This window comes from Grampus griseus, assembly GCF_964374135.1.
Source record: "Grampus griseus genome assembly, chromosome: 7".
In the NCBI taxonomy this organism is placed as follows: domain Eukaryota; kingdom Metazoa; phylum Chordata; class Mammalia; order Artiodactyla; family Delphinidae; genus Grampus; species Grampus griseus.
In genome coordinates, this window is record NC_139001.1 from 9059814 (window position 1) to 9076436 (window position 16623).

Sequence of the window (16623 nt, forward strand, 5' to 3'; positions counted from 1 at the left end):
GTTGGTGTCATGGACAAAGAGGACAGATCAGATGGACTGTCCTCAGGAAGTGTCTGCCCTCCAAATCAAGGACTAGACGCAATGAACAGAACTGGGAACTTTAAGGCTTACAGTTGGCCAGGGGCCCACCCTGGAGATACTGTCCACCTTCCCCCTGGCCGATGTACGTCCCATTAGGGGACCTCAACCACTGTAAATGTTTCCCTGCCAGGGGCACCATGTGTGCCCTTGGGATTGTACTTCTTGTGTGAAAGCCAGGCATTCACCTGCCTCTCTCATGCAAACGTGGAGAATTACACCTTAGGGGTGGTCATTAGAGACCTAAGGCATTTATGGTTTATGAAATTCATTAAATGCAGCAGGAAATAAATTGAATGGACTTTGCCCTAGCCTACATTGGTTGGATTAATCAGGGTGGCTGGTGGAACGGTATCTTCATGGGGAAATTTGCCAGAATCTGATGTGTGATGTGAATTTGTTGGGTGGGGGGGAGGGTGGTTCTGTGGCATTTCCACATGGCTGAGAGTATCTTTTCAAGGATGTTTGAAAAGCTAACAGCTTTGGAAGCTAGAGATCGTGTCGCCTTCCAGGTCAGAGGGCAGATTTGTTTCATGACCAATATAAAATAGAGAATGTCTCCATCCTTAGAAATATTCCAGAATAGTAAAATTTTCTTAAATTCCAGCTAATGCCTCCCTCATGGATAAGTTTTGTGCAGGTTTGCTAGTAACCCCTTCTAAGACTGGGGGTGTTCCTCAACTTGGGCAGCTTGTGTGTGCCATATTACTAACCCCTATGTGGGTTTAAGGAGACAAAAAAACTGATGCACCTAGCCTATATCTCAGCAATTTCATTTATAGGAATTTATACAAGAGGTATAAAGGCATAGAGCCACAGAAAAGTTGCTACAAGAATGTTCATTGCAGCTTTTTCATATTAGCCCAAAACTGGAAACACTTGTGGTGTCAATAAATAGAAGAAAGTATACACAAAATATGGTATAGTCCATACAACGTAACCTATTTTGTAACAAAATGGTACAAACTACTGATATATTCAACAATATGGATAAATCTCAAAAACATTATGCTGAGTGGAATAAACCTTACACCAAAAGAGAACATGCTCTAAAATCATATATAAAGTTTTATACCAAGCCAAATTAAGTTATCATGAAAAAAAATAAGAATAGTGGTTGCCACTGATGAGTGAGGGATAAGGATATACCAGAAAGGGCATAAGTGCTTCCACGATGATGGTCATGTTCTGTATCCTGATAAGGATTTGGATTACATGGGAGAATACATTTATTAAAACTCATCAATGGTACACTTAGTATTTGTACATTTCATTATAAACTTTATCTTGCAAACAAGTATTGAACTCTAGTTAATGATGTACATGCTGAAGTATTTGGGGAGAAGTATACTGGCGTCTGCAACTTTGAAATGTTTCAAACTTGAAGATGGGTTAGTGGATATATAGAGAAATGGATAGATGGAAAGAAATCTGATAAAGCAAGAATAGTACAATGTTAATTGTGAAACTATGTTAAAGTATTCTGGTGTTTACTGTAAAATTCTCCCCAGTTTTCTCTAAATTTAAATTTTCCATGATTCAGTGTTGGAGAAAGAGCTTTTAGAGAGAAAGGACAGATTATTTACCAAGAAATGACAATCACAATAAAAGAGGAATTTGCATCAGTCAGTCACAAAACAGATTCTAGAAGACAATGTAGTAAACACTTTATTAATGAAAAATAAAAGTCAACCTAGAAATTTTAACCTTGGGTCTATCAAAAAAAAGACAAATTTGCACATACAACACTTGAAAAATTTACCACTTAGAGACCACTCAATAAAAGAACCAAAGGATTTAATTCAGCTAGACAAAAAGCAAAATCAAAGAAAAGAAACAATGATGAGTACATAAAATGATTTTTAAAAATTTTAATTTAAGTAAATATCAACTGCAAAAATCATAATATTAATAGTTTCAAAATTGTAATTAAAAGAAAATAAAATGTTAAACAATAGCTAAATGGTAGAGATGGATGGTCAACCTGTAGTGAATCCATGCTAAGATCCTTATCATCTTTGGGGATTGGGGCATGGTTCAAAAGATTACAGAAATTTATCTCTAATCGCCAAACCAGCAGGGAAAAAAGGTAGAATACAGAATTCTATCTCAGCCCATTTGAAAGTAGGAAAGGACACAAAAACACAGAAAAATAAAGATGAACAGTGATATAGAATCTATAAGTCCACATATATTAGGAATCAGAATAAATGTAAACAAATAAAATTTAACTATTAAAAGATGAGGATTATCAGAGAAGTTTAGAAAAAGCTAAGTGTTGTTACATGAGGCCTAAAACAAAGCTGCAAAAAAGGGCTTAATGCAAAGGGAGTCAAAAACCTCAAAAACATAAAAGTTCATGGAACACTATCAGCACCCTGAAAAAGAGATTTAAGATCAAAAGCATTAACAGGGATAAAGAGGAACACTGTATAATAATAAAAGGAAAAAATCCACTAAGTTATACAGTCATGAATAGCCTCAAAGTATTTAAAGTAAAACAACAGAGTAGTGAGGAGGCAAATACACAACCATGTGGGAGAACTTACCTCATCTAAATAGAAACCTGATAGAAAGAATATAAGCTAATTTAGAAGATTTAGAAGAACCAAACAACAAAGTTGTGCTTGATAAAGACTGTTTATGGGGAGAGGCCAGATCCCAAGAAATAGTTCAATGCACACTATTTTTAAGTGGCACAGAACATTCACAAATATTGACGTAAATTAGGATGCAAAGGAACTTTCAACAAATTTTAAAGAATTGACGAGGTCAGTTTGTTAAAACTCATCCAATCATACCTTAACAGTGATGAGTGCTATTATAGAAAATTATAGCTCAATAAAGCTGACAAGGAAAGTAAAAATGTGCAAGATCTATTTAAAAAACTAAAACTTTGTTGAAGAACGTAAAATGTGATCTGAATAAATGAGTACTTCATTCTCCATGTAAAACCCTCATTTCTACCCAAATTTATCTCCAAATTGAATGTATTTTCAAAGTTCCAGTGCAGTTGGGGAGCTATTAAGAGGAAATCTTGATTGATTCTAAAATTCATGCACAGTGAGGGAGCCAGAATTACTGAAATTCTGAAACCTCCTTTTCTCTTGCTTCTCATTATATTTTTTTACTTTTTTTCTTTGTTAAAAAAAAAGTATAACAAGTAGGAATAGAAAATTTTACTTTAAAGCACTGTAGTTAAACCGACTTGATAACACGGTATTGTGAAGCAATTATATTCCAATAAAGATCTATTTAAAAAAATAAAATAAACTGACCAGCATTTCAGAGTAGAGTCAGACACAGATCTGTGAATACAGGAAAAGGCACAAGAGGGCATTAAAATCATGAAGAAAAAAATGTTGGTGTTCATAGGCACATGAAAAGATGTTCAACATCGCTAATCATCAGGGAAATGAAAATCAAAACCACAATGAGACATCACCTCACATCTGTCAGAATGACTATCATCAAAAAGAATACAAACAGCAAAATTGGAAGGAACGTAGAGAAAAGGGAACCCTCCTACCCTGTTGGTGGGAATGTAAGTTGATGCAGCCACTGTGGAAAAAAGTTTGGGGGTTTCTAAAAAAACTAAAAATAGAATTATCATATGGCCCAGCAATCCCACTCCTGGGCATATAGCCATAGAACACAAAAACACTAATTTGAAAAGATACATGTATTCCAATATTCACAGCAGCATTATTTACGCTGCCAAGATATGGAAGGAACCTAAGTGTCCATTAACAGATGAATGGAAAAAGAAGATGTGGTGTATATATATACTATGGAATACTACTCAGCCATAAAAAGAATGAATTTGCAGCAATATGGATGGATTTGGAGGGAATTATGCTAAGTGAAATAAGTCAGACAGAGAAAGGCAAATACTGTATTATATAACTTATATTTGGAACCTAAAAAAACACAACAAAGTAGTCGAATATAACAAAAAGAAGCAGACACAGATATAGAGAACAAACTAGTGGTTACTAGTGGGGAGAAGGAAGAGGGGAGGGGAAATATAGGGATGAGAATTAAGAGGTACAAACTATTAGGTATAAAACAAGCTACAAGAATATATTGTACATCATGGGGAATATAGCAAATATTTTATAATAACTATGAATGGAATATAACCTTTAAAAACTGAATCACTATATTGTACACCTGTAACATTTAATATTGTATATCAACTATACTTCAATTTAAAAAAAAGTGTTGGTGTTATTCCTTGTAATTACTATCTCACATCATACACAAAGAAGTGAATCCTATGTGAATAATAGCTTTAAGCATTTAAAAGCACTAAGTACTTCAAATATTCTAGAAGCAAATATAAATATTTTAAAAATCTTGAGATGGAAAATATCTTTGTACATTATAAACAAAACCTAGAAGCCATAAAGGAAAACCTTGATAGATCTTACTACATAAAATTTTCAAATTTCTCTAGAACAAAATATGCTATAAACAAGCCTAAGAGAATAACATCAAATGAGACAAAATAGTAACCACATACATAGGCAAAATTTTATATATATATATATATATATATATATATATATATATATATATATATATATATTCTGATGCTTCTTCAGCATGGTTAAAAAAAAAAAAGATAGCAATACTGGGCAAGGCTTACACGCCAGCCATTTTTATTTATTTATTTATTTTCATCAGCCATTTTTAGAAAAAGGAACACAAACAACCAATAACAAATGAAAAGTGCTTGACCACAACAAAAATGAGAGCAATGCAAATTAAAGCAGAATGAAATGAAACTTTTTACAATTAAGTTTGACAAAATGTTAAATGTTTATAATGTCTGTGCATGATATACTGCTTTAAACTAAGGGAAATGTAACAGTAAGAATAGATTTATGATATAATGTGTTAGTATATGATATACATGTGTTAATACATGCATAGAAAAATCTAGAAAGATATACATCAATCAAAATTTACAAAGAGCATATATTTTAAAATTTTAAAAACAACAAAATTTTTGAAAAAATATAAGTCTCACTGAGCTAAAATCAAAGAATCCAGAGAGCTCTGTTCCTTTCTGGAAGCCATAGGGGATAATTCATTTCTCTACATTTTCCAGCTTCTGAAGGCTGCCCACATTTCTTGGCTCATTGTTCCCTGCCTTCATCTTCAAAGCCAGCCACATTGTATCTCTCTGATCATTATTCTATAGTCACATATCCTCTCTCCATAGAAGGAAAGGTTTTCTGATTTTAAGGACCCCTGTGATTTGATGGGGGCCACCCAGATAATCTAGAAAAACCTCCACATCTCAAAACCCTTAACTTAATCACACCATCAAAGTCTCTTTTGCCAGGTGAAGTAACAGATTACAGGTTCCAGGGACTAGAAAAAGGACATCTCTGTTTCTGTTGGTATAAAGTTTTCAAGAATCTTACCAATCTCTGATGTATGTCACGGGGATCTCCTCCATTAGACAACAGTCTCTTCTACAGATCTTTCCTGTATACTCACATATCTATTTTTCACTTCTGCTGAGATGGTTGAAGGTATCTATGGGTCACAAACTTAACCTCTTCAAAGAACATTTTATATGACTGAATACCCTGAATTTTCACTACTTCTGGGGCATTAGCAAAAAGTTATACAGCCACACTCTGGGTTGTCACTGCAGAGCACATTTTCCTGACAATGACACTCCTAATATGAGCATCTTTTGCAATCTGAATAGGCTAAGAATTTTCCAAATCATCAAGTTCTTATTCCTTTTGTTTAGCAGTTCTTCCCTTGACTTATCTCTTTCATCTCACAGTTTACTCTAAGCAGCAACATGAAACCAGCTGCACCTTTATCATAGTACTTAGAAATCTCCTTAGCTATATATCCAGAAAATTCTGCTTTCTGCATAACTGCAGGATAGAATTTCACTGAGCTTTCTGCCACTATATAATAAGGATCCCCTTTCCTTTAATTTCCAAACACATGTTCCTTATTTCCTTCAGTGACACCTTTAAACTAACAGTGGTTTCATGACAATTTATACATTCTCTAATATGATATAGGTTTTCTCTACCATGTTCTTCACTTCCAAGTCCTCACAAGCAGAGTCTTCAGCACCACCTTTCTACTAACAAACTGCTCAAGGCAATCTAGACATTCTCTATCATTCTACTTAAAGTTCTTCTTATAACCCAATTTCCCTCTGGCCATTGCCCAATTCCAAAGCCACTTCCACATTTTCAGGAATGCATTATAGCTGCACCCCACTTCCAATGACCAAAAATTCTGTATTACTCTTTTATTGCTGCCATAACAAATGACCTCAAATTTAGTGACTTAAAACACTTTATTGTCTTACACTTGTGTCGGTTAGAAGTCTGACAAGGGTCTCTCTGGGCTAAAATCAAGGTTTCAGTAGGCCTTCATTCCTGTCTGGAGGCTATAGAGGAAAATCTATTTCTTTTACTTTCCCAGCTTCTAGGAGCCACCCATATTCCTTTTTCCTCCCCTTCATCTGCAAAGCCAGCAATATTGCATCTCTCTGTGACTATCTTCCATAATCGCTTCTCCCTCTCTTCGCAGCCAGACACACTTCTTCATTTTTTAAGGCCCATTTGATGATATTGGATGCACCACAATAATCCAGGATAATCGCCCCTTTCAAGGTCCCTATCTTAATTATATCTGTAAAATCCCTTTTGCCATGTAAGAGAACAGATTACAGGTTCCAGAGATTAGGATATAGACATCTTTATGGGGCTGTCATATTATTAATATTTATTATTATAAATTATAATAATGAAACTGGCCTTAAAAACTCATTTTAATATCAAAAGCAAGTAAAATTGTATACACTCTTACTTCTTTTCCTCTTGGGTTTTCCCAAAGTAGAGTTGTTTCCAAGATCCACAGTATCTAGAAAAAACAGGTGGTGAGGAAACAAAAATGAATAAATAAAAGTTATAAATCTTAGGATGATTCATACTGCAAAAGGCTTGAATTTATAAAGATGTTTGGGTTATCATCTGTCTCTTCCTTCTAAAGGAACTAAACCTACTGAATTGAGAAGTGAGAGTCCAGGATGAGTCCTGGGTCTTCCTTTATTTCTTAATGGGACTTTGAAAAACGTTCTTCAATACCTATGTACTTCAGTTTACTCAGGGATATCTGTCTAGTTCTTAAGACTTAATAGGATCACTATATAAACAAGTGACATGCTGGAGAACATCTATCAAAAATATGTGCTGGGTTAAGAATAGTTGATCTGAAGTCTCTTCTCCTGACAATTAAGTGACAGGACTAGTTATCTTTTGAGAACTTTCTAAGGTTGTGACAAAATGACACTATTATCTACTAGTGGACATACACTTGACTTTCTTGGGTGACAGGGATAGAAAACATTGTAAATCACAAGGCTTTATTAGTAATATACTGATGTAATAAAAAATATACTGCCATTTTTAAAAGTGTATTTCTACTACATCATCCATATATAATCAACATGGGCCATCCCTTAGACACAATTTTATAATGATCTCTTGCTTCCCTGCTATTCCCAAAAGGATCAGGTCAAGCAAATGCAGAGATCAGGATACTGGGATGGATTGGATCACCTGCCACCACCCAACCTGCGTCTGTGTTACCAGTGGAGCCACCCCCATCTCACCACACTCAGGTATCCTTACCCATCATGTCACTAGCTTCTTTACTTTCAGTACTTCCTTCTGGACCTCCTGGCACATCTTTTGAGAAACACATAACACAGGAACACTTCTCATTTCCAAATGTTGGTGGCTCTGCTCCTGGGGCAAAATTGTGAATTATGAAGACTTTTCATTTCCCTAGTGATCCTCTTTTCTGAACCCTTGTTGATCCCACTTTTTCTACCTCTTGCTCTGAAATCTTTCATTTATCCTCCCTACACCTGACTCTTCCTTTAAGTCTCCATTTTCCCCTTTCTCATCCTTTTCTCTTTACCAGAACTTAGTTTCTGCTTTTTTTCTTAATGCATAGTTACCTTGTCCATTATAAGATGGTGGGCTAGAAGTTAGCTCCTCAGAATCTCCTTCTGTATTCATCTGAAGAGCTTCTAGTTTGCCAGATACTAAAGAGACACAGGAAAATTACCATCCACAGATCCTGAGACAGTGATTAGGGAAGAGTTCCTGGGGCTCTCATAATGCACACTAATATTCTGAACTATAATGAACTGCTTTCTAGCTCCAGTGCTGGAAACCCCATGCCAAACAACTAGCAAGACAGGAACACAACCCCACTGACTAGCAGAGGGGCTGCCTAAAATCTTACTAAGTTCACAGACATCCCAAAACACACCACCAGACACGGCTCTGCCCACCAGAAAGACAAGATGCAGCCCCACCCACTAGAACACAGGCACAAGTCCCCTCCACCAGGAAGCCTACACAGACCCCTGAACCAACCTTACCCACTGGGGACGGACACCAAAAACAATGGGAACTACGAACCTGCAGCCTGCGAAAAGGAGACCCCAAGCACAGTAAGTTAAACAAAATGAGAAGACAGAGAAACACACAGCAGATGAAGGAGCAAGGTAAAAACCCACCAGACCAAAAAAATGAAGAGGAAATAGGCAATCTACCTGAAAAAGAATTCATAGTAATGAATGATCCAAAATCTTGGAACTAAAGATGATCCAAAATCTTGGAAAAGATGATCCAAAACCTTGGAAATAGAATGGAGGAAATACAAGATACACTTAACAAGGACCAAGAAGAACTAAAGAGCAAACAAACAATGATGAACAACAAAATAAATGAAATTTAAAATTCTCTAGAAGCAATCATTGAATAACTGAGGCAGAAGAATGGATAAGTGACCTGGAAGATAAAACAGTGGAAATAACTACCACAGAGCGGAATAAAGACAAAAGAATGAAAAGAACTGAGGACAGTCTCAGAGACCTCTGGGACAACGTTAAACATGCCAACATTCGAATTATAGGGGTCTCAGAAGAAGAAGAGAAAAAGAAAGGGACTGAGAAAGTATTTGAAGAGATTATAGTTGAAAACTTCCCTAACATGGGAAAGGAAAGAGTCAATCAAGTCCAGGAAGCACAGAGAGTCCCATACAGCATAAATCCAAGGAGAAACATGCCAAGACACATATTAATCAAACAATCAAAAATTAAATACAAAAAAAGCATATTAAAAGCAGCAAGGGAAAAACAACAAATAACATACAAGGGAATCCCCGTAAGGTTGACAGCTGATCTTTCAGCAGAAACTCTGCAAGCCAGAAGGGAGTGGCAGGACATATTTAAAGGGATGAAGGAGAAAAACCTACAACCAAGATTACTCTACTCAGCAAGGGTCTCATTCAGATTCAATGGAGAAATTAAAACCTTTACAGACAAGCAAAAGCTAAGAGAATTCAGCACCACCAAACCAGCTTTACAACAAATGCTAAAGGAACTTCTCTAGGCAGGAAACACAAGAGAAGGAAAAGACCTACAAAAACAAACCCAAAACAATGAAGAAAATGGTAATAGGAACATACATATCGATAATTACCTTAAATGTAAATGGATTAAATGCTCCAACCAAAAGACATAGACTGGCTGAATGGATACAAAACCAAGACCCATATATATGCTGTCTACAAGAGGCCCACTTCAGACCTAGGGACACATACAGACTGAAAGTGAGGGGATGGAAAAAGATATTCCATGCAAATGGAAATCAAAAGAAAGCTGGTGTAGCAATTCTCATATCAGACAAAATAGACTTCAAGATAAAGACTATTACAAGAGACAAAGAAGGACACTATATAATGATCAAGGGATCAATCCAAGAAGAAGATATAACAATTGTAAATATTTACACACCCAACATAGGAGCACTGCAATAGATAAGGAAAATGCTAACAGACATAAAAGGGGAAATCAACAGTAACACAATAATAGCAGGGGACTTTAACAGTGCACTTTCACCAATGGACAGATCATCCAAAGTGAAAATAAATAAGGAAACACAAGTTTTACATGACACATTAAACAAGATGGACTTAATTGATATTTATAGGAAATTTCATCCAAAAACAACAGAATACACTTACTTCTCAAGTGCTCGTGGGACATTCTCCAGGATAGATCATATCCTGGGACACAAGTCAAGCCTTGGTAAATTTTAGAAAATTGAAATCGTATCAAGTATCTTTTATGACCACAGCGCTATGAGACTAGATATCAACTACAGGAAAAAAACTGTAAAAAAACCAGACACATGGAGGCTAAACAATATACTACTAACTAACCAAGAGATCACTGAAGAAATCAAAGAGGAAATCAAAAAATACCTAGAAACAAATGACAATGAAAACACGATGATCCAAAACCTATGGGATGCAGCAAAAGCACTTCTAAGAGGGAAGTTTATAGCAGTACTATCCTACCCCAAGAAATAAGGAAAATCTCAAATAAACAACCTAACCATACACCTAAAGCAATTAGAGAAAGAAGAACAAAAAAACACCCAAAGTTAGCAGAAGGAAAGAAATCATAAAAATCAGATCAGAAATAAATGAAAAAGAAATGAAGGAAACAATAGCAAAGATCAATAAAACTAAAAGATGGCTCTTTGAGAAAATAAACAAAATTGATAAACCATTAGCCAGACTCATCTAGAAAAAAAGGGAGAAGACTCAAATCAACAGAATTAGAAATGAAAAAGGAGAAGTAACAACTGACACTGCAGAAATACAAAGGATCATGAGAGATTACTACAAGCAACTATATGCCAATAAAATGGAAAACCTGGAAGAAATGGACAAATTTTTAGAAAAGCACTACCTTCTGAGACTGAACCAGGAAGAAATAGAAAATATAAACAGACGAATCACAAATACTGAAATTGAAATTGTGATTAAAAATCTTCCAACAAACAAAAGCCCAGGACCAGATGGCTTCACAGGCAAGTTCTATCAAACATTTAGAGAAGAGCTAACACCCATCCTTCTCAAACTCTCCCAAAATATAGCAGAGGGAGGAATACTCCCAAACTCATTGCACAAGGCCAGCACCACCCTGATACCAAAACCAGACAAAGATGTCACAAGGATAGAAAACTAGAGGCCAATATTACTGATGAACATAGATGCAAAAATCCTCAACAAAATACTAGCAAACAGAATCCAACAGCACATTAAAAGGATCATACATCATGATCAAGTGGGGTTTATCCCAGGAATGCAAGGATTCTTCAATATATGCAAATCAATCAATGTGATACAACATATTAACAAATTGAAGGATAAAAACCACATGATAATCTTAATAGATACAGAAAAAGCTTTTGAAAAAATTCAACACCCATTTATGATAAAAAACCGACCAGAAAGTAGGCATAGAGGGAACTTACCTCAACATAATAAAGGCCATATATGACAAACCCACAGCCAACATCGTTCTCAATGGTGAAAAACTGAAGCCATCTCCTCTAAGATCAGGAACAAGACAAGGGTGCCCACTATCACCATTACTATTCAACATAGTTTTGGAAGTTTTAGCCACAGTAATCACAGAAGAAAAAGAAATAAAAGGAATCCAAATCGGAAAAGAAGAAGTAAAACTCTCACTGTTTGCAGATGACATGATACTATACATAGAGAATCCTAAAGATGCTATCAGAAAACTACTAGAGCTAATCAACGTATTTGGTAAAGTTGCAGGATACAAAATTAATGCACAGAAATCTCTTGCATTCCTATATGCTAATGATGAAAAACCTGAAAGAGAAATTGAGGAAACACTCCCATTTACCACTGTGACAAAAAGAAGAAAATACATAGGAATAAATCTACCTAAGGAGACGAAAGACCTGTATGCAGAAAACTATAAGACACTGATGAAAGAAATTAAAGATGATACAAATAGATAGAGAGGTATACCACGTTCTTGGATTGAAAGAATCAATATTGTGAAAATGACAATACAACCCAAAGCAATCTACAGATTCAATGCAATCCCTATCAAACTACCAATGGCATTTTTCACAGAACTAGAACAAAAAATTTCACAATTTGTATGGAAACACAAAAGACCTCGAATAGGCAATCTTGAGAAAGAAAAACAGAGCTGGAGGAATCAGGCTCCCTGACTTCAGACTATACTACAAAGCCACAATAATCAAGACAGTATGGTACTGGCACAAAAACAGAAATCCAGATCAATGGAACAGGATAGAAAGCCCAGAGATAAACCCATGCACATATGGTCACCTTATTTTTGATAAAGGAGGCAAGAATATACAATGGAGAGAAGACAGCCTCTTCAATAAGTGGTGCTGGGAAAACTGGACAGCTACATGTAAAAGAATGAAATTAGAACACTTCCTAATACCATGTACAAAAATAAACTCAAAATGGATTAAAGACCTAAATGTAAGGCCAGACACTATAAAACCCTTAGAGGAAAACATAGGAAGAACACTCTTTGACATAAATCACAGGGTGATCCTTTTTGACCCACCTCCTAGAGAAATGGAAATAAAGACAAAAATAAATACATGGGACCTAATGAAACTTACAAGGAAACTACAAATAAGAAGAAAGACAGCCCTCAGAATAGGAGAAATTATTTGCAAATGAAGCAAATGACAAAGGATTTATCTCCAAAGTATACAAGCAGTTCATGCAGCTCAGTATTAAAAAAACAAACAACCCAATCCAAAAATGGGCAGAAGACCTAAATAGACATTTCTCCAAAGAAGATATACGGATTGCCAACAAACACATGAAAGGATGCTCAACATCACTAATCATTAGAGAAATGAAAATCAAAACCACAATGAGGTATCACCTCACACTGGTGAGAATGGCCATAATTTTAAAAATCTACAAACAATAAACACTGGAGAGAGTGTGGAGAAAAGGGAACCCTCTTGCACTGTTGGTGGGAATGTAAATTGATACAGCTACTATGGAGGTTCCTAACAAAACTAAAAATAGAACTACCATACGACCCAGAAATTCTACTACTGGGCATATACCCTGAGAAAACCATAATTCAAAAAGTGACATGTACCACAATGTTCATTTCAGCACTATTTACAATAGCCAGGACATGGAAGCAACGTAAATGTCCATTGACAGATGAATGGATAAAGAAGTTGTGGCACATATATACAGTGGAATATTAGCTATAAAAAGAAACAAAATTGAGTTATTTGTAGTGAGGTGGATGGACCTAGAGACTGTCACACAGAATGAAGTAAGTAAGAAAGAGAAAAACAAATACCGTATGCTAACACATATATATGGAATCTAAAAAAAAAAAAAAATGGTTCTGATGAATCTAGCGGCAGGACAGTAATAAAGATCCAGACGCAGAGAATGGACTTGAGGACACAGGGAGGAGGACAGGTAATATAAGACAAAGTGATAGAGTTTCATTGACATATATACACTACCAAATGTAAAATAGATAGGTAGTGGGAAGCAGCCACATAGCATAGGGAGATCAGCTCGGTGCTCTTTGACCACCTAGAGGAGTGGGATAGGGAGGGTGGGAGAGAGATGCAAGAGGGATGGTATATGGGGATATATGTATACATATAGCTGATTCACTTTGTTATACAGCAGAAACTAACACAACATTGTAAAGCAATTATACTCCAATAAAGATGTAAAAAAGAAAAGAAAAGAAAAGAAAAACCAAAAAGAAAAAAAAACAATGAACTGCCTTCTGGGAAAAAGAATATCTGCTCCAATAATCACACCTGAGATCCGACAGAGCCATGTTTTTCCCATCTTTTGAACCTCATTCTGCTTTCTCTACTTTCATTTTTCTACTTTTATCCCTAAGAATAAAATAAAAAGATCTTATCCTTCTAGGAAAAACTGACTGTCCTTTGAAAGTTGCAAAATGTAATTGACAGAACCAGTTTTAAATTCATCCCAATTGGCCAATGACTGCTTGCATCACTAACCACATCTAAAGTCAGCTAATCAGTTGCAGCCTTACACTTATGAAAATCAGCCAGATACACTTCAGAAAGCCTATGTGTATGGCTAAATGCTAACCGATTTATAAACACTCCTGTTTCTGAAAGTCTGCAGTCCCTGAACTACATGCGTCCCAAAAGTGTAAGTAAAAACACAACATTGTAAATCAACTATACTCCAATAAAAATTAATTAAAAATAAGTAAAATCAGCAGTTTCCTTTATTAAAAAAAACTGTGTACAGTGCTTCCTCCCACCATGTGTCTTGCTTAGCAAGCTACAAATCCAGCTTTAGCTTCAAATATTGCACGGTGGCCACTCTTCCTTCACAAATGGTGTTCCCACCAAGATCGTCTTGAGGACTCTTGCTTAGGGGTGTCTTGTGGGACCCTTGGACCAACAGATGTTGGTCCAAAACCCCAGCTTCTTGTGCACAACTCAGATTGTCTTCCTGATCCACTGCCAAGTGAATCCATCTCAAGAACAACTTGAGCTCTGACTTGTTTCATTGAAGTTTTATTTCTGAATTTATTTTATTATTTAAAGATGTGTATGCAATTACATACAAAGTAGGCAGACATTTTGGTTTGGCGGGACAGCATTTAGCAAATGTTCTATTAATGTGCTTATTCTTCCACTACTCCATTTATTCTCACTTTTCTTTTGTCTATTTTTTTAAAAGTCTTGTCTCGTGTGTTTGTCTGTTCCTGATTTTCCTGTGCTTCTTCATTATTAGAAGATGGTGATCCAAATAGATAGAGGCATAGATTTGATAAATCCCCAATCCAAGCTAGCCCCAAAGACTAATTAATGGATGGGGATCCATTAGAAAGTCGATAATTTGTGCAAATATAGTTTGTCACATTTTGTCTTGGGTCCCTCACCAAAACTTTCATGAGGATACTTGACATCATATTAATTTTTGAAAGAAAATCCTTTTGTTCAGTACATAACTGTTATCATGTAATTGATCATATGTCTTCTTTTTAGTTTCTGCTTGATTGATGAGCACAATACTCCATTTTCAGGACACCATTCATACTTAGGACTCTATGTCATGGGCTTGTCTTTGCCAAAGTCACAATCTCCCACTGGGAGAACTTTCACTTCCTCTCTGTACTCTCAGTGTGATTCTAACTTTCATTTAATAAATGGTAAATTTTCACAAAAGATGTCTTTAGATTTCAGTGGGGAATTTTTGCCATGTCAAAAGTAAATGACTCATTTGATAATATTTCTCTAAAAGGACTGAAAAAAATGACCAAGAGTAGTTCCCTGTGCCAACCAATAACTGCTATATTCAGACCATTATGTAACAAACTGTCCTTTCTTTTCTCCAAGAAACTCCTAAAAATTTAATAGGTAAGGCTCTATTCTGCAAATGAAACTACATATTAAGTGTACTAAGAAGGGCTAACCTTAGAATTCCTGGAAAATTCTCCTACACATGATCACTTTATAGTTAATCTGAACATCAGTATGCCTATACTATGCATATTCAAGATATGCAGGAAATAAACAAAATAGGTATACGTCACTTCCCTGTAGTGCCTAAGCCAATTACTATAGTCTTTTCTAAAGTCAAATTCTTTTCTTTAACACACTTACGCTCAGCTTTCTTTGGTGTTGTAATTTGTTTGGTAGCCTATATTATTTGCTTGGGAAAATCAATGTCTCATCTGGATAGTTATTTTCTGGAGATTTACTCAAGCTTCATTGTCATAGGTAGAATTCTAAAATGACCTCCCAAGATTTGTTCCTAAACCCCAGGGACCGTGAATATCATAAGACATTACCCCCATTTTTAGGTTACGTTGTATGGCAGAGTTGATGTTTAAGAAAAGGAGATTGTCAACACAAGCAATAACAAATGTTGGTGAGAATGCGGAGCAAAGGGAACCCTTGAGCACTGCTGGTGGGATGTAAATTGGTGCAGCCACTGTGGAAAACAGCATGGAGTTTCCTCAAAAAACTAAAAATAGAACTACCTTATGTTCCAGCAATTCCACTCCTGGATATATAATCCAAAGGAAACAAAATCTGCACCCTAATGTTCACTGCAGCATTATTTAAACAATAGCCACCAAAGACATGGTAACAACCTAAGTGTTCATCAATAGATAAATAGATAAAGAAAATGTCGTGTGTGTGTGTGTGTGTGTGTGTGTGTGTGTGTGTGTGTGTGTGTGTTATAGAGTAATATTCTTACTCAAGGAAGGAGAATCCTAGGATTTAGTTTCTAATGTCCACTTCCAGAAGAGATAGTTTAGATACTTCCTTACTAAATCCTGACTTAATATTGTTTGGTGTTAAGTTTTATCTCTAAAATAAAAATAAAATTAAATGAGACAAAAGAAAATAAAGTAAAATGAAATACCAGGCTGGTTATGCAATGACTGTTCCAGACTCCCTTGTAGAGTTCATTCCCTTACAGAAAGCAAAATTGTCTCAAGTAACTAAACATAGAGCCTTCTCTAGGACATGTCAAATTGTTAAACTGAAAGCCATTATGCATTTGGAGTAGATCATAACTTCTGAATGCTGTGGAAACAAACAGATTTTCAATCTC

At 35.7% G+C, this 16623-nt stretch overlaps 1 protein-coding gene across 5 annotated transcripts in view; it reads right to left on the bottom strand.

Annotated features, from left to right (window-relative positions):
• Positions 1 to 16623, bottom strand: part of SP140 (SP140 nuclear body protein) — a 75982-nt gene that overhangs the window by 20106 nt on the left and 39253 nt on the right. For 3 of the 5 annotated variants that reach the window (XM_082657887.1, XM_082657888.1, XM_082657886.1), the window contains 3 exons: positions 8093 to 8179; positions 7761 to 7877; positions 6937 to 6990 (listed from right to left, as the gene is read on the bottom strand). In XM_082657887.1, coding sequence (XP_082514013.1) covers positions 6937 to 6990; positions 7761 to 7877; positions 8093 to 8179 — 258 coding nt within the window. The remainder of the gene's footprint in view (positions 1 to 6936; positions 6991 to 7760; positions 7878 to 8092; positions 8180 to 16623) is intronic. The other 2 variants (XM_082657890.1, XM_082657889.1) reach the window with 1 other exon arrangement.